This window comes from Chroicocephalus ridibundus, chromosome 1 (assembly GCF_963924245.1).
Source record: "Chroicocephalus ridibundus chromosome 1, bChrRid1.1, whole genome shotgun sequence".
NCBI classification, from domain to species: Eukaryota; Metazoa; Chordata; class Aves; order Charadriiformes; family Laridae; genus Chroicocephalus; species Chroicocephalus ridibundus.
This window is the reverse complement of record NC_086284.1, coordinates 171,337,336-171,363,948: the sequence shown is the minus strand read 5'-3', so window position 1 is coordinate 171,363,948 and position 26,613 is coordinate 171,337,336. Positions and strand designations below refer to the sequence as shown.

At 44.4% G+C, this 26,613-nt stretch overlaps 1 protein-coding gene across 1 annotated transcript in view; it reads left to right on the top strand.

The window, feature by feature from the left end:
- PLEKHG7 (pleckstrin homology and RhoGEF domain containing G7) overlaps positions 1-24,650 on the top strand; it is a 34,686-nt gene extending 10,036 nt beyond the window's left edge. Inside the window, exons 5-16 of the mRNA XM_063325721.1 lie at positions 566-661; positions 1,796-1,945; positions 3,925-4,020; positions 6,116-6,211; positions 7,945-8,058; positions 9,723-9,897; positions 11,851-11,966; positions 12,786-12,879; positions 16,256-16,335; positions 17,703-17,862; positions 21,722-21,819; positions 24,543-24,650. Coding sequence (XP_063181791.1) covers positions 566-661; positions 1,796-1,945; positions 3,925-4,020; positions 6,116-6,211; positions 7,945-8,058; positions 9,723-9,897; positions 11,851-11,966; positions 12,786-12,879; positions 16,256-16,335; positions 17,703-17,862; positions 21,722-21,819; positions 24,543-24,650 — 1,383 coding nt within the window. The remainder of the gene's footprint in view (positions 1-565; positions 662-1,795; positions 1,946-3,924; positions 4,021-6,115; positions 6,212-7,944; positions 8,059-9,722; positions 9,898-11,850; positions 11,967-12,785; positions 12,880-16,255; positions 16,336-17,702; positions 17,863-21,721; positions 21,820-24,542) is intronic.
- The last annotated feature ends 1,963 nt before the right edge of the window (positions 24,651-26,613 follow it).

Below are 26,613 nucleotides of genomic sequence, written 5' to 3'. Positions count from 1 at the left end.
AAGCAATTGTTTTTATTTCATGATCCCTCACATAGACAAACTCCTCCTGCTCTTTAAGCTTTCTAAAAGCTCATTTTATAGACTCTACTCTGCAGCTGACCAAAGGAGGTTTTTCAACACGTATCTCAAATAAAAAAATTCATAAACAAATAAACAAACAAACACTCAAGCTTTGTATACCTATGGCAGGAGGACGATTTCAACTCTGAGTTTGTCGTCCCCTACTTTTTACAGTGATGAAGGAAGAAACATATTTTATTTGTTCTGTCTTCCGAGGACAGCCCATTGTTGCCATACCAATGATTTGCCCTGCCAAAGACTTCTGCGTTACATAAATAAGATCTTACACATCCACACCTAAGCCACCTACACACCCCACCCATAGCTACAAATAAACCTGCCATCACTGCCTCATCTCTGTGTAGGAGAGCCTGGAAATACAAGGAAATCACTCAGTTAAGGGCAAATTCCTTACAGATGAGAGCAAGGTTACTGAGCTGGGTAAACTTCTTAATGGTCTTTAAAGCATTGTGTGAATCAGGGGCGCTTTTTTGTCATTCAACAGGGTAAAGACAAACAGAAGCAAGCATCTGATCTGGAAAACTGTCTTTCAACCGTTAAGATCATAGACTGCAGCACATATGAATTTTTCTGCTTTAAGGTATCAAAACAGTATACTGCACGAAGGACACTCAAAGATGGGGATAAAAGTTTTGTGTTCATTTCAATTTACCATTTTTCTCTACATTAATCTGGATATGAGGCAACGCTGCAAAATTCACGCATAAAGCATAAGGTGTATTTTTGTTGTTTGAAATGGAGGGGTGAGGGGGAAACTGTGAGTGTTGTAGAGGGTTAGCAACGGCCCTCGTAAAACCCTGGATTTTGCCAGGCTTCCAGACTGCCCTAGATCAGGGAGGTACCATCTTCAGAAAAAAAAAAAAAAAAAAAAAAGGATCAAGACAACCCTCCCAGCAGCACCTGCAGATCTGGGGAAAGAAATTGCAGCATCACAGAGATGCCAAACATGGCAGGGTCGCCCCCCCTGCTGCCTTCAGGGTGTATTCAGAGGCGGCCACAGAGAGGTCAGTGCCAACACCGAGGTTCAGCTGAAGAAATCCCACCAAAGACTGTCTGCCAGATAAACAAGGCTCCTGGCCTCCGGGGCCCCCTAGCCGTAGAAATACCAAGTTTGGGCTACTGGGGTGATATTCAGCTAACCCACACCTGACACCATCTGCTCTCCAAAGCGAACCTTTTGCATCTCACCGCTGGTTGTTATGTGCAGTTCCCCATAGACTCGGTTGTTGAGAACTCCCATCAGTGCCTAACTTATATGTGAACATCTGACTTTGGAGCAGGTCAGTAAGGTAATAATGGCCACCTTAGGACTAAACAAAACAATATCCAAGTACCTACGAAGACCTAGTCCTTTGGTACCTTGATTTTACCATCTGGAAAAGAGGAAGCTATCATCCATCCCTGCTTTCCAGCAGCAGCACAACAGACTAAATTCCTTAGCATTTGCAAGCTGCCCACTATTTTTTGATACAGCAACCTACAAACAGACTATCATACTGTGTTACTTGCAAATTCAATGTGTTTATATTATAAATATTTTGGAGGAAAATGTCAGGTTTTTTAATCTTTTTCAAGGAGTCTTTAAGCTTTCAGAAGAATCACTGACACTGGCAGTCGGGCTCTTTACATGGGCAAAGAGATCATAGATTCTTTTCATAAGGTCTGAAGCAGTTGATGCAACAGTCAGTGGTTTTCTTTCTTCTTCAATCAATAGAGTAAATCTTGGCACGAATTTATAAAGACGCAACAGAGTGAGCAGAAAGATGTCGACAGCCAGTTAGAAGTGAAAAAAGAAGCAGCAGTGTGGGAACTTTTCACAAGTGAATGCACTTACTTTCTGGATCATTTGCTGGTTCTCAAGACGGTAACTTCAGATTTCATTTCCCAAAAATAATGAAACATTATTTGCCCTGCTGTCAGCATGGCAGACATAAAGCCACCTGTAACCTCGCATTGGGTGTCTATGGGGGAATGACTTAAGCACTTGGTTTTTCTCCCACCTTGCCCGCTCATCCTGTTTCCACAGTTCCCTTTGGTTTTTATCTTCTTGATGGCATCTCTTCTTCTGGACATCACTTTCTAGTGCTTTGCAAACACCATCTAATTGCAGATCCTTCCAGCAATTTCAGCTGAATTATTCTCTCTCTATTCCCCTCGCTAACACTGAACTGAAGCCACTCTCCAATTGACTATACAGGATATTTCTCTACCGCTAGCCTGTAACGTTACGCTCTTTGTTTAACTTCATATAGAGCTGTTTAGGCTACTCCGACTAGAGCACAAAAAAGTCAAAATTCAGCAGACCTGTAGTTCTAATACCACAAGAAATCAAGCAAACTAAGAGACAACTCCTCTCCCAAAAACTCCAAATTGCCCCCATCATGGTGAATTTTAAGAGCTTTGAAATATGGACAGGAATATTACACAGTTACAAGAATAGCTGCACTATTTACGTTCATCACAGCTCAAAAGTTAGTGTATCCCTCTAAAAGGATGGAAGCTTCCCTAAGTGTCTTATCGTTTTTCTCTTATTCTGCACAGACGATTTCTGTTTTCTTATTAGTCAAAAGAAAAAGATCAGTGAAGCTTTTTCCATGTTGCTGAAAAGTTAGCCCAGGCAATACAAGAAGTATTACTGCAAAATAAAGGGAATAAATAGAGGAGTGGGCTGAACTCCTCCGCAGTGCGGCAGAACAGAAAGGGAGAGGAAAGGGGATGACAGGACCCTTGGTCCAAGCCAGGATGGAAGCATCCTTCCTTCTATACGCTTTGTTTTGAGATCTGAGAGTTAAAACAGGTGAACGCTTGAGCAGATGAGGTAACAGGAGACATGCAGGCCCCTTGGTGAGTCTGTTGTAGGAACACACAGACAAGCCTGAGCCAGCCCCGCGTGACCCACGAATGATAAACTATTCAGCCCGTGCCAGCTTCCCAAACTCTCCTGCCAAAGAAAGAACCCATTGAATTTGGATAGCCAGTTTTACAGATACCTGCTACTGTAAGTACTTCCCAGTATAGAAACATTCCACTGATTTAAATGAATCTCCACAGGGAACTTCAAGACCACTGTAAATCCCCTTTAAGCTCTCAGGTCAACTGTTCGTGGCAACTGCAGAATTACGCAAGGCTAAGCAAACACTCTCACTAGCTCTTCAGTCTTGGCACCTGGGTGAGGGGTTTTTTCACTAATGCTTTTCACACATATGCAAGAAATTCTACTGGGTTATCTACATTTTTTAAGCCTTTTTCAGATTTAGGTCAGATTCGACACAGCTCCAACATCACTGTCAGGGCTTAAATAATACAAAAACTTAAACAGCCAATAAATACACATGCAGTTTTCACTCAATACAAGTTAATAAAACAATCCAAAGAGACGAAAAGCCTTCATGAGCCCTCTACTTACGCTATTCCAGCATTTTTTTTCCCATAGTAACTTGAAACAACTTATATAGCAGCAGATGCATGGGGTAAGAAGGAAAGCATTTAGAAAGGTCATAGAAATCTGTAACTATGACTCTGATGTTATTATTTCCTTCACATGGGTCTGCATGGGGCTCAGTTGCCCGTGTTCAGCTAGAGACCACAGCAGGGACATAGCTGCTTCTGTGGCAGCTGCAGAGACACCACTCATACCCTCCTCCTCACACAAAGCCCAATATTTAGCCTTCAGGCAAGTCAGGAAAAATTTCTCCGAGTGTTGTCTTCTGCCCTCCCCAAATCAAATTATCATTTCATGAGAATTACAATGCAAACATGCTACTTTCAGGAAGAAGAAGAAAAAAAGATATATTTTGAATTGGCACAAATAGTAAATAACATGGATTTGTTCTGTTTTTAAAGATATTTATGAACACTCTAAAATACCTCCAAAGTAATGAATTTCTCCTGGATGTGGATTTGTGGAGACTTTTCGCAAACTTGGAGGAGTTAAACAAGGTGAGTAAAAAAAAAAATAAAAGTCTTAACTGAGATCAGAAACCAAACAGCCCTATAAAAGGAGACAAGAAACCATCCATAAAGCATCTATTCAGATTCAATGATTACATTTGCAACTTAGTTCAAATAATTAGTCTTTCCTTCATTTCTAGTTGGTGTATCAGTGGGGGTCAAATTTCACAAGTGCAAATTATTCTCATGTGCATCCAGCAAAAGATAAACAGGCATTTGAACACAGAGGAAAGCTCGTTTGGCAGTTGTTTCTAAAGTAAGCACAGGTTTGAGACTAATTCTTGTAAGCAGCATCCTTTTAAAAGGATTTGTGAAGATAAATTCTGATTGCAGAATCCTGACAGCAAAACAGTAAGAATGGCAAAATAACTGCAATAACAATAACAATTTTTCTTTATCGAACAGATGGGCATGAAGACTTTGCTATCTATTACGCCAGTCCAGTAGAGCAAGTGAAATAAAATTATGATCACCCCTCTCCAGCTGAGGTTCCCAAAATAGCTTTTACACAACTTTAGAAGCAAACCAGAAGTTTCTCTTAGCTTGAGAGCTCTTTTACAGGACACCTCATCCTTAATAGCAAAGTGAATTTTGGAAGGGGCTCTTCAGCTGTGTACGCTGAACTTCTGAAGTTGCTTACTTCAAGTTCTTTCCCTTGTTGTAATTCCCTTGCCTTAACAGTTAACATCTCTCTTCTTAGCCAAAACAATAAAAGCAGGAAAACTCTTCAGAGTAGGGACAATTGGCCAGAGCTCAAACACACAAGCAAGTCACCTCTGCTCAGTGACTGACCACCCACCAGGTGAGCTGCTGTGAGGGACCACCTGAGCAGGTTTGGAGATACAAGGAAAGAGATTTTTTTAGCTGATGTGTTTCACCTTGTGCTTGTTGTGGGCTGAGACCCTACATGCAGCCAGCTGCTAGAGTTCAGTTGATGTGTGGCTGCTGATTCCTTCGTTCTTGTTCAAAGAAAGGAGTGGGTATATTGCTGTGTGCCATTTAGCAATTGCAAAAGCTTGGAGCTTGCCTGGAGCCTGGTCATGTCTTGAGACAATTATCTTTAACACATTTTCTATTTTGTTTTCTAATTGTGTTGTCCTTATTAACAAGAATGATAAATGATCACCTATTATGCCTACTTGTATAGGCATATCACTTGTATACTGACAAAATGTAGGAGAAAATAGCTGCTCTCAATGCCTTTTATGACTTTTTTCATGCATTTTACAGCACGCATTTCTTCTTGACAGCAGGATGAATCTTTGAAAAATGCACACTGTAAAAGGTGTAAAATGCACCCTTGTCAAAATGAAAGACTAAGCATCATTCTAAAAGTAACCCTGCCCCTAAAAGTACACCAAACAAAGCAGGGTGTTCAGCTACAACAGCAGTTTGTAGCAGTATCACAGAAGATGATGTTCCTTTCTGGCCTAAAATCTGGCCTAAAGCTGAGCCTGGTCATGAATCTGTTGAAATAATGCCTTTAGGAGGCAAGTGTGGGATTAGGAGCAGACTTTCACCCACATCTGACTGACACTGTGGGCACCCTTGACTCCTGTGCAAACACAAGAAGTTAACTTATAGGCAATACGTGACTTTTAATAGCATTTTATATAAATTTCCCTCATCTTCAATAGCATGAAACAAGAAATTCAAACTGTGAAAGATGGTATCTTCTGCAAGTGACCACGAAGACTTCCTTAATTGTCACAGCTCTGCCATACACAGTGTTTTCCAGTCGATATCATACATCCATTGTAATTTTTCATGTCAATTCATATCAAAAACAGCTGCTACCCTAAAATACGTTTAAATGGAATAACTAACCTTGTGTCAAAGTTTTTGTCATATGGCATTTTCACAACGTAGGTGGGTATTTGTATAGATTTGGTTTAGGTTCCGACTAGTTAAAGCATTCTGGGTGTAATTCTGAAGCTAATTTTGGCAATGCGGGAAGACAAGTATAGGCACCCCATTAGGCTTGTAGACTTTGAAGAGACCAGGGATGGGAAATAAAGTTGTTTTAAACTTAACTTCAGAAGATCACTGATGTTAGTTTCTTTCTTTTTTTCCCCTTGCTCAGATAAGTCTCAGTTTTCTGAAAAGTTTTTTTGAAACTGTGAAGGAGCATGTCAGCAAGTCAGACTGTCCTATGGACTTCAGCTCCATACTCAGAAAGGTAACATAATGACATAATTAGAAGTATTCTTGCTTAATATCAGCAAGTCCTTGCAGCAGACCATTTATCATAGCATGCGGGTGCTTCAGAGCAATCAAGTCAGTCAAAGAGACACCACCCGTCACAGGCATGGTCTCAGCCTCAAGCACCTCCTGTCAGTAGGATGTTTTTACTTTTTATTCATGGCACGTGTGAGGTAGTTGTGGAAAGGTGCTCTGCAGGTGTAACAAAGTGTGGAAAGACTTTCCCTTCCTGGGGAGCAGTAGCCCAGACCTCAAGGAGACTTTGCCACCAGGAGAGGTGAGCTTCTCGCTCTATGGAAGATGTTTCCCTGAGATCAGACCCCAGCCCCACTGCTGGATGTTCCCTGCCTCCTTCCACTCACAGAATCACAGAAGTGTAGGGGTTGGAAGGGACCTCTGGAGATCATCTAGTCCAACCCCCCTGCCAGAGCAGGGTCACCTTAGAGCAGGTTGCACAGAAACGCATCCAGGCGGGTTTTGAATGTCTCCAGAGGTGGAGACTCCACCACCTCTCTGGGCAGCCTGCTCCAGTGCTCTGCCACCCTCAAAGTAAAGAAGTTCCTCCTCCTGTTTAGATGGAACTTCCTATGCTCAAGTTTGTGCCCATTCCCTCTTGTCCTGTCACTGGGCACCACTGAAAAGAGCCTGGCCCCATCCTCCTGACACCCACCCTTTAAGTATTTATAAGCGTTGACAAGATCCCCCCTCAGTCATCTTTTTTGCAGACTGAAAAGACCCAGGTCCCTCAGCCTTTCTTCATAAGAGAGATGTTCCAATCCCCTAATTATCGCATAGATCTTTCCTTTACTCCATGGACCAGATCCACAAGTATATTTAAGTGCCTAATTAAGAGCTCAGTGGGACTTAAATACCTCTTGCAGGTTCAGCCTGTGTCTGCTAAGCAACCAAGAGGCACAGGCACAGCTATCCTGCCGCTGCCGAGCGCTGCCCCGCAACCCTTTGGGGCGGTCTGCATGGTAAAAAAGGCAGTTCTCCAAACGACATTGTCCAGGGGCTTTCCCACATATATAGTATTTCCTGCATAACTTCCCAACGACTGAAAAGTCGGAATCATTAATACAGACAGAAAATCAATTCATGAACCAGAACTATCCCTAGCAGAGGCCATTAGAAAACTTCTGGGAAAACACTAAAATGGGGTTAGGATTTCAAAAAGGGAAAGTGAGGCTAGAGCTGGGCTTCTCCCCCCCATTACCTCTGACCTAAAGTGTTCTTATCGATAATGTTTGTGAGAAACAGACAAAATCTCAGACAAAACTGAGTTTTGTCACAGATGGCATTCAACATTTCTAAGAGCGATCTAACACACTCGCATATAAAGTGACGTGCTATACGAGGCCATGTAAAGCTGTTGCATAGACAGTGGTTTCCTTCAGCTTCTACGTGAACTTCACGTACTTTATGTCTAATGAGACCAAAGTCTAAGAATGCTTCACACCTCTGCAGAGCCGTTAGAATTGTGCTCCCCTGCATTGCTTGAGTGCAGTCCCGGTTTTTTTATGACTTTACCACTTTTACTACTTTTTAACTTGCTCTTTACTTTTTAAACTCCCCCTTTCCCTCTTCCTCTGTTTTCCAAGGTCTGAGGAAATCTGAGGTAAAATGCACATTAAAAAAACAAAGCCGATGTCCCTCCCTTTGTCATGACATTTTTTAATTTCTGGATAAGTTTCTAAGTCTTTTCTGCAGTTTTTCCAGGGTGACCTCTGCCAGACGCATCAGATTTATTGCCTTAATTATACCTCCGCTGTCTTCTACTTGGAAAACCTGAGACAGAGAGAAGATTTTGGCATCTACCTGAAAGTAAAGTGATGGCTTTGTTGTTGTTGTTGTCATTGTCTTCAGCCTTCCAGCCTTATGACAGGATTTTAACAGCAGACTAGGAAAATTCATTGGAAGCAAAACTCTGTAGATAGCATTTACACAGATTTTTTTGAACTGCAGAGGGTATCATAGATACGAAGTCACCCTTCTGAGTGTACGTGTGGAAGTCCCTACTTGTAATTTAGAACAGGCAAGAGGGGGAAGTCAAAAGGGAACAACTGGCTGCATTTTTGCAGGCGGAAAACACGGACTGCCAGCCTCTATCATCCAGATGTTTCGCACATAATCCCTTGATTTGGTGATCTCCACTTTAACAAAGTGAAATAGTTACAGAAAGAAAAAAAAAAAAAAGAAACAAAAATCAAGCCACATTGTAAAATCTCTCTCAAGTATTTTAATTGGATACATGTCCTGCTTATCAGCTTGGTTTAGATGTTGGGTGGGACCACGGTACGTAGGGTATTGTATGCTTTAGCAGATGACAGGGCGCACATTCCCTGGGGACGAAACAGCCCCCAGCCCTCGTGCTGTGCCACATCAGCTGCGACGTACACAAACCTCGAAACTGGAGAAGCGTACGATGGCTTCCTTCTGCTTAAGGAAAGGGACATATGATACAAGCCAAAACAAGGGGAATAAAATCCAGGAGGATGTCACCGCTTTCATGTGTCTTGGGAGCCCGCGATGAGAGAGCAGGGTGGATTTTAGCTGAGCCCTGGCGAGAAAGCCGGGCTGCCTTCCTCCTCACGGGTATTTGCTGACCCATGTGCCCGCAGGGAGGAAGCAACGTCCTGGATAGAACAGCAAGCAACCCCTCTGCAATGGCAGCGTTTCAGCTCCTCTGACAGGTTTTGCGTAACTGTAGATAAAGCAAATGTAGATTGGTATCTAAACACTACCAGTAAGTGAGTGTTTACCTCCCTCTAAGGCTGGAAAGAGCTATCAATCAATGATGTCTTTGAAAAGCTACAGCACTAGGGCAGGCTCCATCTTTGCCAACACCATAACTGCCTGAAGCGACAACTCCAGCCGGAGCAGCCCGGGAAGAGGGCTCTGCTCTTTCTGACTTATCGTTAGCAGACCAGAGTGTCCCGCAAATACTTAAGACTGGCCTTCAACAGTACAGGCTTAGAAAGAGAAACCTGAAGAAGCGGGCTTTTTTACCACAGGGAGCCCAAAACTGGGAGGACATCTCTTTGTAGCAGCCAAACTTTGCAGCTTTTAGGGCCTGGGAGTTTGACGTCGCTTGTTCCCTGACAAGGATTTCATAGCGCTCATGACTGGGAAAAAGGTCCCCAGAGGGAAGTAGCAGGTGACCCTAAAACGTAAGGTGGCCCTCAAACATAACTGAGGTTTTCCTGATGAAAATAAAATGGCAGGTAAATAAGACCACTCCTTGATCTGCTAGCATGGCCACAGTGTCCAAAATGGGAAGCAGCAATGCAGAAAGTGAATCCGGAGGAGTGATGCGATTTCACCTGTAGAGAGCCTTTACGCTGGCCTTGCTCTCACCGTGTGAGAAGTTCACCTTCAATTAGTCCCATCTTTAGCTACAGTCATTTGACGATGCAGAAAACTGTTTGCCTGGGAGGTTTGCAGAGAGGAAGCCGAGGCCTAAAGCAGTTTGTCCTTGTCCTCAGCAGTGGTGTGAACAAAACGAACGGTGCAAGAGGCTGCACCTGCCGGAGCTGCTGGTGGCTCCTTTGCATCGACTGACACGTTATCCTCTCCTCCTTAACAACATCTGGAAGCGGAGCGCTGATGAAACAGAGAAAGGCTTTATCTGGTCACTTAAAGAGAAGGTGGAAAAGTCCATACGTAAGTAGCTAAGGTTAAAAGTCAAGTGTGCGATTAGCAATTAGCAAGTTATGCGGCCGTTTTGTGCATGTCCTTTGAGCGTGAATGGGTCCGGTCTCCCTGCAGAGATGCAATGAGGATGTGCATGCCTCTCTTACAATCCTCAGCCCTTCCTCATTCTGTAGGAAATGATTGGTGCCACCCTGGTGCTGTCAAAGCCTCTCTGAGCAAGGTCACGGGACTCCCAAATCAGTGAGTCACTTGTATTTGCTCAGAATCCTCTGCAGTGACATGCAAACAATTAAGAGCAGATCACAAATTGGAACAAATCAAGAAATATCTTCAAACAAAGAAGTCTTTGAGTTGGATTTGTGTCTAGGGAGGATTTGTTGGGGCTAATCCTTAATAGGATAAAATTGCACTCACAAGGGGAATATTATGTCAGTGACCTTTTACTAAATGACAGGGTCCTAGCATGTAAAGCAGCTGAAGAGTTATCTCAGCTACAGATTTTCTCTAGCTATTGTGGAAAAAAAAAGAGGTTGGTCCAGGAATTTTTTTTTCCCCTGCATTTTGTTTTAAGTAAATAATTTATTAATTCTAAATGATTTATTATTTCAGTCTTGTTCAGGAACCTATAAATGCGTCTCTAAGTGTCTTATGGTCATCTAGCACAGCAGCAGATAGTTTTATTCCCCAAAGGCCTCACGCAGCCCTCACTGAAATCAAAGACAAGACAGAGCATCAGCAAAACACTTATCCTGCCAATCTTGGCAGGGAGAGGTGTTAGCCAGCACTTCGTCTTCACCAGCAGCACACCAGGGCCCTGAGCCACCCAGCGTGGTAGCTTCCTCTCTGCCACCATCCTTCTCCCCCTCCTGGAGGCTGAGAGCTCAAACATCTTCTTGGGAGACGAGACAGAGAGACAGTTAATGCCTTCTAGAGACAGATAAACCTAAGGCTCCTTCTTCTTGAGTAAATACTCCAATGATGGAATTACCGCTTAAAAGAGAGACTCGGGTTCTTTCTCTTCTTGCCAAGTCTTATGAGGAGTCTAGCCTAATGGCCATGCAAGGAACACACTTTTCGGCACAGAAGGGGTCCCATAGGAAAATAAGGTGGTTTTGTCGCTAGTATGGGGACTTCTGCTGGGAGGGCAGCAGTTTTAGGTATGGCCCCAAAAGACAATGGGATATACAGGGGATATTACTGGTCCTTCCAGAGTTTAGATACCTCTGAGCCAAGGAAACCAAAGATAGAGCCGTGACCCCTCTTTATTCACAGACACCTGACAAAGATCTGCCTTCATTTTTTGGTCAGTGAACCAGTGACATAAGGAACAGATGCAGTCCCAGCATTCTCCTTCTGGTGTATATGCGTGTGTGTGTCCGAAACCATTATTTGCAATATCACTCAAGATAAAAACTTGGAATCTGAGTTGCAGGTCCATTAAAGTTTTCCCCACAATGGCCCTGAATCAGCAAAGACTTAGATCCCATTTTTCACATTCTGAGGCTCCCCCATCCCACTTAAACACTTCAGTCACTTCTGGCACCACTTCCCCAAAATTACTTCTCATTAATTTCAACAGACTTTTGATCAGGCTGTATATAATGAGAATTGTTTCTTTTTCACTAGACTAGACAATTTTAAAAGGCAGGATTTTTTTTAAAGCAATGTTGAAGATTGCAGTTTAATTGAGTTTTATATGATTCCCCCTGTTCCCCAGTCAGATTAGTAAACACAGCCTTTTCATTTAGCAGTGAATTTAAGTATGTTTGAATGCATGGTTTGAAATTCTGGCTCTGCTGATCTAAGAAGAGCGTAGGCATTATTTACAATGAAGCCAAGATTTCATCCGGGGCTTCACATGTGAAGTGCTTTGGCTTCCACTGGAGAAAATCAGTATTCATCATCTAGAAACAGGACTGTTTTTGCCAGCCTTGGCAGTAACTGATGTTTCACATATTTTAGGGGATCTGGAAGGTAAAGTCAAGTGGTTGGACAACTTTCAGAAGTTCAGACAGCTGCAAGAGGTCATAATTTGGCCTCAGGTCTGGGATCGTGACAAGAGATTCTTTGTCCCAGAGGTAAGCGGTTTTTTAAAGGGCATTTTCCCTTGAGGAAGGTTTAGTTTCCTATCCATCTTTATAGCGTCGTCTGAGGTTGGCTGTCTGTCTATGTTCTAGTTACTGGGGGGGGCTCTGCTCTAGGAGGAGCTGCTGCAGCCCGAGCACTGCAGACACTGTAGCTGAACACGCAGGCTGTGCACGACGCCTTGGATGGCAGCATGGGCTGCTCTCAGCCAGCATCCAAGAGAGCACGATCGTATGATCCAGGAGGCACGATCGTATGATCCAGGAGGGCTCCCCAGTGTTTGCTTTTAGGGGGCAGAATGAAATGGGATAGATATAAGTATTGCTACCTTTTTATAAGGTACAAAGTAGAAATTACTTGCCCCTCTCTCCTCAAGCTGACCCGAATAAATTTCTATTTACATTTAAATAGCACTACAAAAAATTACGCAGCATACCTGGGAACATGGGCACCTTTCTGCTGTGGTTACCCCCTTACCCAGACAGACAGACTTTAAGCAGCTTTATGCTAATATCATCAAGTGGGTCTCACCTCGAGGATTATGTCTGTTCACAGGCAGAGCCGCAAAAACCATTAAACTCACTCCGGAAAAGAAAAACCCAGCTTAACATTTCAAAAGCGTAAACGCATTTAAGCAACAGCAGTGCTGAAGAAACACAGCCGTGCTCGGTTATTAGCTGCGTGATGTATTTAGCCTGAGTTAAGAGCACACGTGTGCTCAGTTTCTTTAACTGCTGGTTGCCTCCCAGTTCATCATCAGATGTGCAAAATTCCCCATTCTTTCTCTCTCTCTCTCTCTTTTTTGGGTCAAGTATTTGAAGCAAAGCTTAAGAGAAAACAGCAGTGAAAACATTTTGTCTTCAGCGAACAGACTTCTCCTTCATGAAGGGAGGCTAACGCTCGCAGGTAACATCCCTAAATGTCCTGGCAACAGGAGGTAGCTAACAGAATCATGTTTCGTTACGGCAGGTCCGGAATGAACCTCTGCAACAGTATTTGGGCAGGTGCGGGAAAGAAAAAGCAAATGTACAGTTTGTCAGAGCGAGACTGAGAAAACAGCCAGAGTGGCAAAAAGGATGAGTAATCTGCAAGATTGTTCCTTGTCACATCTGGATACGCAGCCTGCCAGGCGCTGAAGAAATCAGCTTGTCTGGCCAACACCTGCCACTCAAAGGGAGCATTTTACTGTCACGTTCAAGAAATTGGCGACAGGAAAACAGGAAGTTTAGGCTGTCCCACACAAGGTGCCCCACATGCCCAGGGGAATTATGTCAACCTACCTCACCTCCCTGGCACTATGTCTGCTATGTGCTTCATTGAAAACTACTGAAAAGCCCGGAGGTTTTTCCTCTTTTTAATTTCATACTTCATCTCCGCTAAGACCGCTGTTCTGATGGATGTCTTGGAACAGGAAGGTGGTTCCCCTGCTGGGTGGCTTCCCTTTTACAAACAGAGCCCTCGCACCACATGCCACTAACTCCACGGGTAGCCCAGTGGTCCCACGCGAGCACGTTGATTTCCACAGCGCTGCTCGCAGCTGCCTGTCACCCGGGCAGAGCAGGGACTCACGTCTCCAGACACACGGGCACCATTTCGTAGCAGGGCACAGGTTGCTCGCTGGGGAGCTGCTGCCAAATCTCTGCCTGTGCAGGAGAGGAGGATTCCCTCCTTGCCCGAGGAGGAAGCAGAGTCTGGGCGGTTTGATCGCTTTCTGTGCCGTTTGATCGCTTTCTGTGCCTGGAGAAGACCAGCATCTGAAAGGATGCTGGAAGCTGCCTGTCACGGTGGCTGCAAGGCTGTAGCAGCAGCTTGGCAGAAATGAACACAGCTCCTGCCTTCCATTTTCTTCACCGCCTCCTCAGGAGCAGAGGCGAAGAGAGTAAGGACCTAACACTTTCTGTCTCCCACCACCACTGTTACTGTTATAAAGGGAGCAGCAAAAGGGACATCATCCATTTTTCAGGTTTTTTCGCTTTTCTTCCCACATGAAGAGAATTATAGCAGCAGAGGACAATTATAGTAGCAGAGGAGGCGGCACAACACCAGGGTGAGCAGAAGAAAAGGTTGCTCCTGATGTTTAGGGGGTGGCGGGCAGAGAAGAAAGCAAGCCACTGAGTCCTCTCCTGCCACTGCTTCCCTCTGCATTCATTGCTCTCTTGATGAGACGTCAGCCCCAAATGAGGAGTGTAAGGGTGGCCATCGGGCGGCCACATTTCTTTCTGCAATACATAATTAGAAAACGGAGAAGGAGGTATGAGCATAACTCTTACCCAGCACGACAGCCTGCAATCTGCAACACAAAAGTGCCTGGCATTTGGCCACTTGTTTGCATGAAATATCTTTCAAGACAAAAATGAAATCACAAGTCAAATATAACACTGCACAACAGAAAGAAGTATATCCTAAAGTCACAACTCTGACCAGACTCTCACAAGTTTGGTGTTAAGGTGAACTGTTCTTGTTTGAATGACACTGAGGTCACAGAGACCACAATTGCATGTTTTTTTGATAATCCTGTAATTGAGAATAGGAGCAGCTGAGCGAAGTGTGTTCAGATGTAGGAAGAGGAAGGGGAGAAGACATTATTGTTGTCTTCAACTGCCTAATGGCTGGTTTAAGGCAGATGGAGCTAACGGATGAGACACAATAATGCAAGTTGCAGCATGGGGTATTCCCCCATTAGATTTGGAAAAACTTGTTAACAATTAGGGTGGTCAAATATTGGTTCAAGGGACCAGGGAGGATGCAGAGTCTCCTTTCTCAGACATACTCGAAACTTAACTGAACAACCTGCTCCGACTTGGCCTGCTTGGAGCCGTGGGTTGGACCAGAGACCTCCAGGGGTTCCTTCCAACTGATGCCATTCAATGAGGCTGTGAACGCAGCGTAAATCAAAGAAAAAGAAAAGTTTGTCCACAGCAGTAGACACAGTTTACAACAACTAATTCTTTCCTGTATAGCGCCCACAAAAGCCTACTGCTGTACAAGAGATGCTGTGGAGAACCCTCTAGCAAGTTTTTGACTTCATAGAAACTTACAGAAGGGTAGTTTTTATAAAGATGTCTAATACATGTTAACTTGCTTGTTTGTAGTCTTCTGAATCTCCACTGACACATAAAATGGTCCCAATGGTAGTTTCTTTATTCGCCATGCAGCTCGCTGATCCATGACCTAGTTAGAATTTTAATTTTCAGTAGTTACTCATGTTGCTTTGTGCAACGTTAATTAAATGAAAAGCTTTCAAGCCAAACCTTGCAGAACTAAACACCCAAGAAAGTATTTTAGGATCCCACAAGACTGCCTGGAAGCAACAGCTCTGACCAGCCCCTGTTGCTGTGAAGAGTAGCTCGGCATTTCATGCCTACTTTTCATGCCCAGAGATGCCCTATTGGTAGAGTAGCCAGAGGACAGATTATATGGGATAAAGCCTGCAGCAGAGAAAGGAAGTGATTCTGGAAGCGCAAATTGGGACCAAAAAAAGGGAAATGAAAGAAAGATTCACAGAAAGGGACAGAAAGTGCCATAAACAAGGAAGAGGTCAAAGGAGCAAGCTCTGCAAATCCAGTAGAGAGTCCAGTTTTCCTGCAGTAAGTTGCTTAAAAAATTACTCTTGCTTTTGTTAAATTTCTTCCTATTATTTATTATAATAATACCTGAGTTTTCAACATGGCTTGGAGATCAACGTGAAAGACTTTGAAGCACTCTCACAGACATTTGTTGTTACATTCTTCACATCCTCATGACCTCTGAGCTAGGAAGAAAAGATAAGCCAACACTGTTCTGCATAGTTTTTGGAAGGTTTTTGTGATGCTATCAATTGACATTTCATCACTGCAAAAGCCTGTGAAGAGGGCAGCAGACTATTAAAAGTGTTATGCCACCCCAGGAAAAGGTGGCACCTCCCTATTTCTTTATCTCCGCCATTTTCAGCAGGTTCACTTTCACCAGGTAGGATTTTCTAATTTATAGCTAGCTGATTGTTGTCTTCATAGGTGATCCAGGTGACCTCTCCTGGCAGGCAAGCAGTTGTTTTTTCATAATGAGGCAGCTGCTACAAAGTACTAGTATTAGTAGGCAAAATCATCAAGAGACATGCAATTTTTTAAGTGCTGCATTTGAAAGTGCAGGCTAGGGGATGAGTAATTCTGTAAAATGTTGGAAACGATGCTTCTTTGTTAAAAGCATTTTGTGAGATGCAGTGATTCATAGATGTGCCTCATCTTAGAGGCAGCAATTCCTTAAAATAATCACACCAAGTTGACTTTTTTGTTTTCCTCCTCAGAAAGCACAAGACTCCTTGACGTCTACCTCTTCCTATTCGATGATTTCTTATTAATTACCAAAATCAAACGTAACAAAAAGGTAATAATAGATAAGAGATATACATGGTTGTGGTTATTATGTTTTTTACCTTAGTAAATATTTTGAATGTACTTTGGAAGATTGATCTGACGATAAAAATACATGACTAATCAGCATGAAGGACGGGTGGTACTTTCTTATGCTAATAGCAAACCGTAACACTGATTCAAAACCCTGTTTGTAGGCTCAGTATGTTAAAAGAACACTAGGACAGGCAGAATTAATGTTATTATATTAACTTAGTATTTTCCTGGTGTTGTTTTGATGTGCAGGAGTCCTAAACATCAGAAAAGTTTCAAGAATGTAAGAAGTTTTCTAATGCTCCCCTCATGACTCAGTCCAGCAACCTAAGAAATTTTTATCCCAGAGATACCAGAACTGTTGGAAAGAAGTAAAAAAGGGGGAAAAAAAACCCCACCAAAACAAACAAACAAAGCCAAACAGGGAAATGCTAAAATAGATGGAAAGCTGGATTCATTCTCAGTTCTAACGCAGCCTGTTGCACGTGGCCTCTCTTTGTCTTGTTTTCTCCTAGTTTAAACTGGAGATTATGACTCCTCTTAAGAAAGTTATTATTGATGAAAGATGCTAGATAGTTCTATAGCTGATAAATCTCTGTATTTAGCCACCTAAAAAAGGCACTAGATGACCTGAAATTCCTAAAGCTTCAGTGTAGGAGTGCATCTAGCTAATTAAGTTTATAAAGCCAATCTAAATTAAGGCTAAGTGGACCTCTGCTAAATATCAAGAAGTTCCTGTCTGATTTAAAGACTTTTGGCTTTTTTCTAAAGAAGCAGGTGTTCTGCTTTTGGAGGAGATAGAGAAGGCATGCAGTGAGAGATTCTAGATCAGCAGCACCATCCCTTCGCAATGGGGGGGGATGAAGGGAGCAGAGATTGAAGGGGACCTGGTGCCCTTAGGCAAGGTTCTTTGAGGGTTGCCCCATGTGCATGAGTTGATGAACTTTCTGTGAAGGTCTGCAACTCATCTAGAGGCCCAGCAATTGTGTTCTGCATGTACGTGAGGGGAGATGGGGAAACGCACCTCCAAGGAACGGAGAAAAAGTCCTGCTATTAAAAGAAGGGGGGAGGGGCAGGGTGAAAGGGGGGGGGGAGGGAAAGACCTTTGAACACCTTAAACTGAATGTTTTCTGCCAGTGGACTTGTATTGTGTTTCTACTGTGTTTTTTTAGTACAAGGTGTGACCTTGCAGGAGAACTCCAGGTACCAATGAGTTTTTCTGAGGTTCCTCAGGCAAATATGCTGTCTGATTGATAAAAGAAAACATGTAATTTAGGCTGTTTAGTGCCTATACTTCATGAGCAGATAGCAGACAACCAGCTAACCAACTTCATTGTCTATTCCCAGAAATACGGGGGCTCAGACACTGGCTTAATCCCTGTCTGTCCTTCCCTCGCTCCTGAGCTGCAGTCCTTCGTAAGAGAGGGTGGGTTCTGCACAGTCCTAGACCAGCCCATCCCGCTAGACAGGCTGACACTGAGAAACATTGACCCCATCCATGTTACAGGTACGTGCCCACGTGCATTTCAACGTCTTCATAAACACCGCCTCAATGTACTGCGTACGCGGCAGCGTAAGGCTACAGACGCCGTTTGCCCACAAACCACCCCCAGACGCCTGGAGTGGAAGCACCGGTGCCTGGGCACCGTTTGGCTTCACAGCTCTGCTCTTACTGCGAGGCATCACCTGCTAACCCAGACATGACACTCCATGTCCCCTGCCTCTAACAGTGACTTTCCCGTACACAGCAGCGACTGTCATATTATCCATTCACCCCCAAGGAGGTATCAAGACTCCAGTGGCTTATTTCTCACGAACCAAGTATTTCCTTGCCCTAACCGTCCTAACACACTCTGCCAAACCCCAGGCCTCTTTCCCAGGTACATTTTCAACTCTGTAGTAGTTTGTGCAGCACTTTTTCAGTTGTCCCACTGCCCGGCAGCCCAGCGCACTCCTCTCCTGGGTGTCCCCACACCTGCGCAGCAGCAATCCCCGAGGAGGATGGAGAGATGTACCTCCTGCTGCTGCTCCTACTCACCCCCCCACCAGCTATTGGGAGGGTGGAAACCACCCCCATATGTCAATGCTTCCTTGTTCACGGACATACAAATGCATCGCCAGGGGAAATTGCCCCAAAAACATCTGCTGCTGCATCCTTGGGGGAGGAGGAGAGGAGGACTGACCTCCACAGAGAGTGACCAGCCTTACCCTGCCAAAACAACGTCCCTGGAATCATCAAATCAGAGCTTGGGTCAGGGAGCAGGCATGAAAAAATCAGGCCTTCCCTTGGTCTGAGACGTTCATTCAGGGCCTCACACACCTCAGTCTCACGCTGCCCAGAACCCAGGAGCCTCCTATATCAAAGAGATACAAGAAAAATGGCCTGTTGGCCATCCTAATCCTAAAGACTATGAGGAAAAGCTCAGGAAGCTAGAGTGCTCTGTAGGAAATCAATAGATATGGGAAATAAACCTAGAGCCCATAAATTTTATGATAACTCTGAAATACATTCACCCAGAGCAGTTAGCGTTCAGCATCAATGCTGACAGGAATTAAAGGTAGGCAATAAAAGGCAAATGACTGAAGATAAGGGGATGAACACAGACAAGAATAACCTTTTTTTAAACTTGCTCCAGGCACTGTCTGTCTGCCCAACGTGTCTCCCTCCCAACCAAACAGGCAGACACCTCTCGCCCGCAGGGTCGGGGGGAGGGCAGCCCCACGTTCCTGCCTAAGCCCAGTCTAGATGCAAGGTCAACAGCTTCTGGGGGCTGGAGAGGGTGGTTTGCCCATACAAGATCGGGCACAAAAGCCATCATAGAGATGGGAATAAGATTTGTTGCGTTTTTGGCCAAGCCTGCATTTCCTACATTCAGAGATTTCTAACCAGGGTCCTTCTATCCCTGTGATCCGTGATCCAGCCGCAACCAGAGGAAAAGGCAAAGTTACCTGCTGCATCCCAGCCCTGGCTCTGGCCACTGGTTATGGCCCTTCCCTGCACTTTGGACCTCATTGCCTGACTTCTCCCCCATATTTTCCTACCAGCTTTATCACAGCTCTAGCTCTGGCAGTCTCCATTACTCACTTGTAGTCTCGTAACACCTTGGAAGCCCCATCCCAATAGAGGACCCCTTGGAGTGGGGTACAATAAAAATAGTGAGAAAAATGACTACAGGGAGCTTGCAGTTCATATTTACACCATTTTGTGTAAAGCAACAAGCAGAACTTCCAGCGTCAATGGAAAATGTCCCTTTCCAGGGGGGGAATTAAAAAAAAAAAAAAAAAGAGAGAGTAAAAAAAAAGAGAGAAGATTAAATATTGTCAGAAATGTGTGACCTTGGGGAATGCTGCCAATTTATTTGCAGACTGAAGGAGAATTTTACCACTGGTGGCAGTAAAAGATTAGTCAGTATGTTCTCAGAAAGTGCAGCAAGTGATCCATCACATTAATCAAAAAGAAACCCTGATTTTTGATCTAACAAGTACTTTTGCATCCATAAATTTGCTGCGAGTTGATCTCACTTTGGAAAGAAACATACCACAAAACAAGGACTAGAAAAAAAAAATAGCAAAATCATAGAAATACTCCTTTGGCAGCAGGCAGGAGGCTGATAATTAAGCAGGATAATTCTAGCCTGCTACCTATCAGGGAAGGGATAAGAGATATAATGGTGTGCTCATAACACAATATTATGCTATATAATATATATATAGTCTACATTATATTATTATATGCTACTCTAAAAGCAGAACTATCTGTAAATGCCAGGACCTTGTACAAGAGATGTAACTTACCGTGTAACTGTAATAGTAGGAACCCATCTATGAAGATCATAAGCAGCAACATACTTTCTGATTAGGAAATCGCTTTCCTTTTAACATTCTGCTCTGGATTTAATCTTTGCAATTACTTATTATTGCTCCCCTAATAATGCTTTACCTTAAGACTGAAGGAGCCAGACCCACTGATGCGTTGCTATATCAAAGACTGATAATATCTACAGCCACAGAATTTCTTTTAGAAAACATTACTGAGAGCCTGATGCTGAGCATTGCCCAGAAAATTCATATTTGGAACCGTAAAGTTGTATTTCCCATTGACCACGGACAGACAGAAGGCATGAGTTCTGAAACGTACCCCCTCTGCTGCTACAAATTTCCGCTGCTAACTGATTTGCTGCAGGGATTTAACCAGTCTGTGCTCCACCTTCCTTTTCTGTAAAACTAGGATTACAGGACACTTTATCTTCCAGAGACCTATCGACGTCTGACTGTAGAGGGCTTGGAAATGCTTGGACCAGAAGCATTACGCAGCACCAAGATATTCTACATAGTACAGGGATTCGGAGCAAACGATGGGAACTAGATAAGTTCATCAAAAAGATATGTCAACTGTAGTGGGCTCCGAAAAGCGCTGCCTTGCCTTGGCAGCTCAAGCTTCGCGCTCCCCTCGGGCTGCGCGGGCTCAGGAGCAGGGCTCCGCCGAGGGCCACCGCTCGCAGGGAGGCAATCCTGCGCCTCGCTCACCCTCGCTTTGTTGACAGCAACGTCAACTCCAGCTAAAAAAAACCAACCACACGTGAATCCAGTGCATTACAACAGGTTGCTGTGCCCTCCTCCCTGCCACAACCAGCTCACCCAAGGATGCCTGCCATCTGCCGCAGGACTGTGGCTACCTGAAGATGCTTTCTCCTCCCCCTTCCCCCAACCTTGCTTCGTAGCAAACTTAAGCCACCCCTTCACTCCAGACATGTGACATTGCTGCTGATTCATCCCCTTGCAGGGAAACCTGCCCCATAATGCCCAAAGTCATCTGCAGGACCCAAGAGATGCTGCTGTCACACCCAGAGTCACCGATTAACTTTTGCAGAAGTTTGGCAGGAACCGAAGAGCCCGGTGCTGTGAGACGTTGCTGCCAGCAGTCATCCGGTGGCACCGGGTCATGCACATGCCCCAGGGAGAGCCCAAACCCACCATATTATGGTTTAGCGATGGTTTTTGTCAGTTAGGTTGATGGTTGGACCAGATGATCTGAAAGGTCCCTTCCAACCTAGGCGATTCTATGATTCTATCAGCCCGAGTGTAGCCCTACATAGCAGCCATCACACAGACCTGTTTGAGTTAAAAGAAAAAAAAGATGGGGCCTTTCTCTTTAATTTTTGATATTTTTTCCCCTCTAACTTCAGTTATGGTTTAGTCCACTTTGAATGGAATCTTCTCTTAATGATCCTCAGCTAGACTCAAAAGCACCTTAGCTGCACAAAGATAAAGTAATCAAAAATAAAACAAATGCCAGCAGAATTAACTTTTTGAAATAACAAAGCTTCCCGCATAATATATCATTTCTCCATATTTTCCCCCCCCAGGCTTCAGCCTCCGAAATGCTTTCCTAATACAGCATGAAAATAGGTATCGTCAGTGCATAGCCGTCTTCTTGCTACAAGCTCCAACAGAGACTGCCAAGGTAAGGGGCAGTAGCACACCTTTATTTTTCTTCTCTGATTACACAACTACACTTTCCCTAAAGGGGGATCTTGGCCCAAAAGCAGCCGTGCTATGCTAAGAATCTATTACAGTTGTGACATTTGACCAAAACCAAACCAAAACAAAATAACACCCCAGTGCTCTGGCTCACACATTCGTTACAGAATATTTGCTGTTGAACTTGTACCAATTTTATACCAGGGTTGGTAGCAGGTTGTATTCTTGTTGAAAAAGAGTATCATGCTAAAAAAAAAAGAAAAAAAAAAAAGACATCTCTTGTGTCAGAGAAATGAAGACTGTCAGCCCCTCTGGAGAAGTCAACACCAAAGCAGCCCCCGCCAAACACCCAACTGATACGCAGTAGTACTCAGAGCAGAGACCTGTATCATGCTCATCTATGCACAACATGCATCTTGCAATTTCAGACTGAACAGATGGTATGAATAATTCCACCGTTATATAAATTTACCCCTCGTTTTCACACCACATCACATTTCTAGTAACAGCACTGTATATAACATCTGAAAGTGTGGTAGGAACTTCACAGAAGTTCTTTTTTTTTTCCTCCTGTGAGTCGAATTTCATTCTCTAATACCTAATGCACAGAAATTTAGCTACCACTAATTCTTAAAAGTAAATCACAGGAGATAGACTTTTTCAGGGAAAAGAAATGAGTGAATTCTTCCCATTTCTAAGTCAGTGGTTGGTACTTGGAATAAGTATCTACAATAGGTATCTACTCAAGAAGTTGTTACCTTCTCCTGTTCTTGAAATATTACCTTTGCCTTCCAAAGCTGTCTTCACACCACGTGGCTACCATCTTCTCAGTGTCTCCCAAGTCCAGTTTATCAAAGGAGAAAACCCCACAGTGAAAGGTTCTTTTCACTTGGATGTGGTGGCATTACTGCATTTTGTTGACTTTGGGCACTCTGGGCCCTAGGAAAGGTAGACTTTCCATCACCGGTTGAATGAAGCCAACCACCTTATTTCAGCTCCCAGGAAACCCAATCTCAGCATGATCCATATATTTTTTAAAGACACTTTACTAGCCAAGATGAGCTCATGGGTTTAGCTGACGTGATGCTGCAAGGCAGAAAGGAAGATGATCTGGACAATATTGATACTGGTGAGGACGAGAGCAGGGCCTTGAGCTAGCTAAGCTATACCAAAAGGGAGACAGCAAACTGAATGACGCCGTACATGTCATATTCCCCTTGACTCAGCCCAAGCAGAGGGCTGTTACATTGCGAGCTGCCTCGTAGACCTCCTGGTTGTGACGTGCCTGTCTCGGCTCCCAGCTCCCTTGTGAGATCCAGCCTCATCCTGCCCACCTGCCTCTCGCTGCCATACTGTGTTCTACTGACTGCACGGGGAGTGCATGCAATCCACTGAACGTCACTGCAGCGAATCCCTTGTCCCATTCCCACCTCTCAGAGACCCAAAACTCAGCAGGCACGTGAAAACACAGACCTGAAATACGCTGCTATTGCTCATCCCACCCATACCACTGTCCTGTCCTCTTGTTCTTTTCCCCCCCTCGATCCCCTGCTCTCCTCCCTGAGCCTTGAAAAGCTCAACAGCTTTAATCCTGCCACTACGGCCCCATGACTGCCTGGCAAACCCCTGTGTAACCATCACCACCCTCTGCATTGGAACCTCCTCCACAGGCAGCTCCAGGGGATCCAGCGCAACCAGCCCATGCCAAAGCCGGTCTCTGGGCTCTGCCAGGCACGTGCGGCCTCTTCTCACATCCCCTGCTGGGATTCCTTAGGCCTGGAGGTCATCCAATTTATCTCTCCAGCTTTCTAGTTTTTGAAGCAAAGTTTTTAACTCGTTCGGAGCGTGAACACACAGAAGAAACAACCAGATGGGTCAATAAGAAAAATGATGAATCCCAGCGTAGCATGAAGTAGAACAGGCTGCCCCTTCTCGTGCATTTCTACTCTTTGCATCAAAGCTCGGTGCCTCTACGTGCATTACAGCAGGGAGAGCAGCTCCTGACCAGGCAAAATAAAAACCCTGGGGTGGGAGAAGCACAGCTAGAACTTAGGCTCATATTGCTGCCAACTAATTTGTAATGTCTAATCATAGCAACTCAGAGGCAACTCAGCTTCTGCAACCCAGACCATCTGGACTAGCACAGAGAGAAGGAAGTTACGTATTTTAAATCCATGTCTCCAGTCGTCACCCCCTGCCCTCACACCTGGATGCCAGCAGATACAGGGCTTGGATGCTGTCAGCGTGATGCTAGAAACTGAAATTCACATGGCAGCACATGACAGATCTCAGAGGGGGACAGAACTTGTGATACTGATAGCACTGGGGCCATCTTAATCAGAGGAACAGGGAGCCCAAACTGCAGGGACAGCATTAAAATAAATAAACACAGCACAAAAATGGTTAAAGTAGCCTGCAGCAAACTTTACCAATACAAGCAATCAGGGCCTTAAAATCCTACCTTCCAACCAAAAAGGAAACCTTCACTCGAAATCACTGGCCCCAGACACAGGCTCCAGCAGTGCATAGTGGCCTGAGCAACTGGGAGAATCTCGGTTCTGTGATAATTCATGTTCACTTCAGGAATTACGAGCATGGGCCTGAAGAAAGGCTAAATAAAACTAAAGGCTCTGAGTGTTTAGGTGTCTGAATTACTGGAACCTTCATAGGTTGTCTTGGTTTACAAATTACTTTTTCATGTTACAGAAAACATGGATGTCACAGATAGAAAAGGCAATCTCCAATTACACCACGCAACATGAAACCAAGAAAAACACCGCTTTCTGCTTCCCAGCTGAATCCTCCGAAATTTAATAATGTCAGCACAGCACCGACAGATCCAGTGGAAGACTATTGTGATATCACAGCTATTTCTTCCAGCATGCCTTAAGTTTCTGAAGCTAACAGATTTTTGACTTGACTAGACCGAAGTGTGGAGTTTTGACCGTGGGATGTAGGAATAAACTGGAGGGGGAAACATGAGCCACGCAATAAACGTATCGCTCTTGGATGCTCCTTTGCTTCAGCTAGGGGAAGGCTCTTGCCAGCCAGGGAAGCTTTAATACAGCTTGTCATTTCCTAGAAAGCGGGACAGGGGAAGAAACCTATGTTGGTGAGGAGAACCCATTCACCAGAAAAGTCTAGAAGGGTTATTCCAAGATCATTCAAACTGTATTAATAAATTTCATGAAATTAAAATGTGTAGCCATAGCTCCTGATAGTTATGCCTCTCTACTTACTAAACTATAATATCACTATGCTTTTTGCATTAACATTGAGCTTGTGGAGGCAGATCAGTAAAAGCATCTATTGTGTTGACTGCGTGTTAATTTTTAAAGTGAGATTATTTTGATTTCTTTGAAAAAGGTCATATTTACAAATAACGTTCAGTTAACCTAGAGATGCTACAGAATATATAAAAAGAAAGAACAAAAGTACGATAATACCCTGCTTTATTGTTGGTTTTTTTAGCCTGGGGTTTTTCACCACTTTATTAACAGCAGACCTGTCATTATGCATTTTTTGACGCCCGCTAAAGCTTTCAGAGTCCAAGGTTGCTTCACAAACTTGAGTGTTCCTTTTGCACCAAACCATTCTACACCTCACTGCTACTCCAGACCCATGGGATAGCATAGCAGAAGCGTGCCCGTTAATCACTTCATTTTTCCCCTCTTTTTGTAGGAGAGACCCACAGAACAGCCCAAAACTGCTTGCCACAACATTCATGCAGGTTTTGCCATGGAGGGAGGGCGCTCTCACCAACCTCACCCCTGAGGTTAGCCACAGAGAGAAAGGGAGACTTCCCTAAAGCCACTCTCAGTGACTCGGTCACTTCTCCCGCTTTCTGTCCCCAGTCAGCTAGTCTCCCTCAGCCCTTAGAGTATCCCCTCAGCATCAGGAATTACTTCAGGGGACATTGAACAGAGAAGCCACACGGATGAGGACTATGCTGAAGAACGCAGGAGTGCCATTCCGGTTGTTTGCTTTATTCGCGGGGAAGTCAGCATTCACTTCACTTTCACCACTACTCCACAACCAAACTAGTCATGAGTTCAAGCGTTGCCCCTAACCCCGCTGCTCCCCAGCTCCAGCCATGAGGACGTGGTGGTACATTTTATCCACTTGAGCTGGTTCACCTGTACATACAAGCTACAGTCTGGAGGCTGTATATATCTATGTACTTACCTGGTTCAGCACCCTCCAGATGCAGCCTAGGCCTCTGCGGTACACATTCCTGCTCTTCCCCCTCTGCCTGTGATGGGCAAGTTTCTGTCACAGCTTCCTGGGAAAGGATCAGCCACTCAGGCTCCATGCCGAGTGGTGAACACGTAAGGCAGGAGAGCAGAACAGAGTGGAGACAGCAGACCTGGTCCAGGACACCACGCAAGCTGCAACCACTTACCCACAACTTGGCTTACACAGCTGAGCTCAATCTCCCCGACGCCAAGCCCAGCTGCACACCATGTCACACCCTCCCCCTTCCACCCCTGGTGCCTCACCAGAACCTCACAGTGTCTTGAAACCAACGCTGAGAGGACAGATATTTCAAGCCCAGAGAAGTCACACCTGACAGACTAAGCTCTGCGCTTTGTGCGCTGACAGAAGTGAGATGGTATTTTGCATCTCTGTGCATTTTTGCCAAAACAACTAAGTAGTCCCAGAGATTCAGTACTTCCTGGAGGCCAGCACATCTCCAAGGAGGACACCCCAGGGGAAGGAAGTACTCACACGCAGGCTGTCTTTATGGAGACGTACACTTAACAAGCTCTTCTCTGCA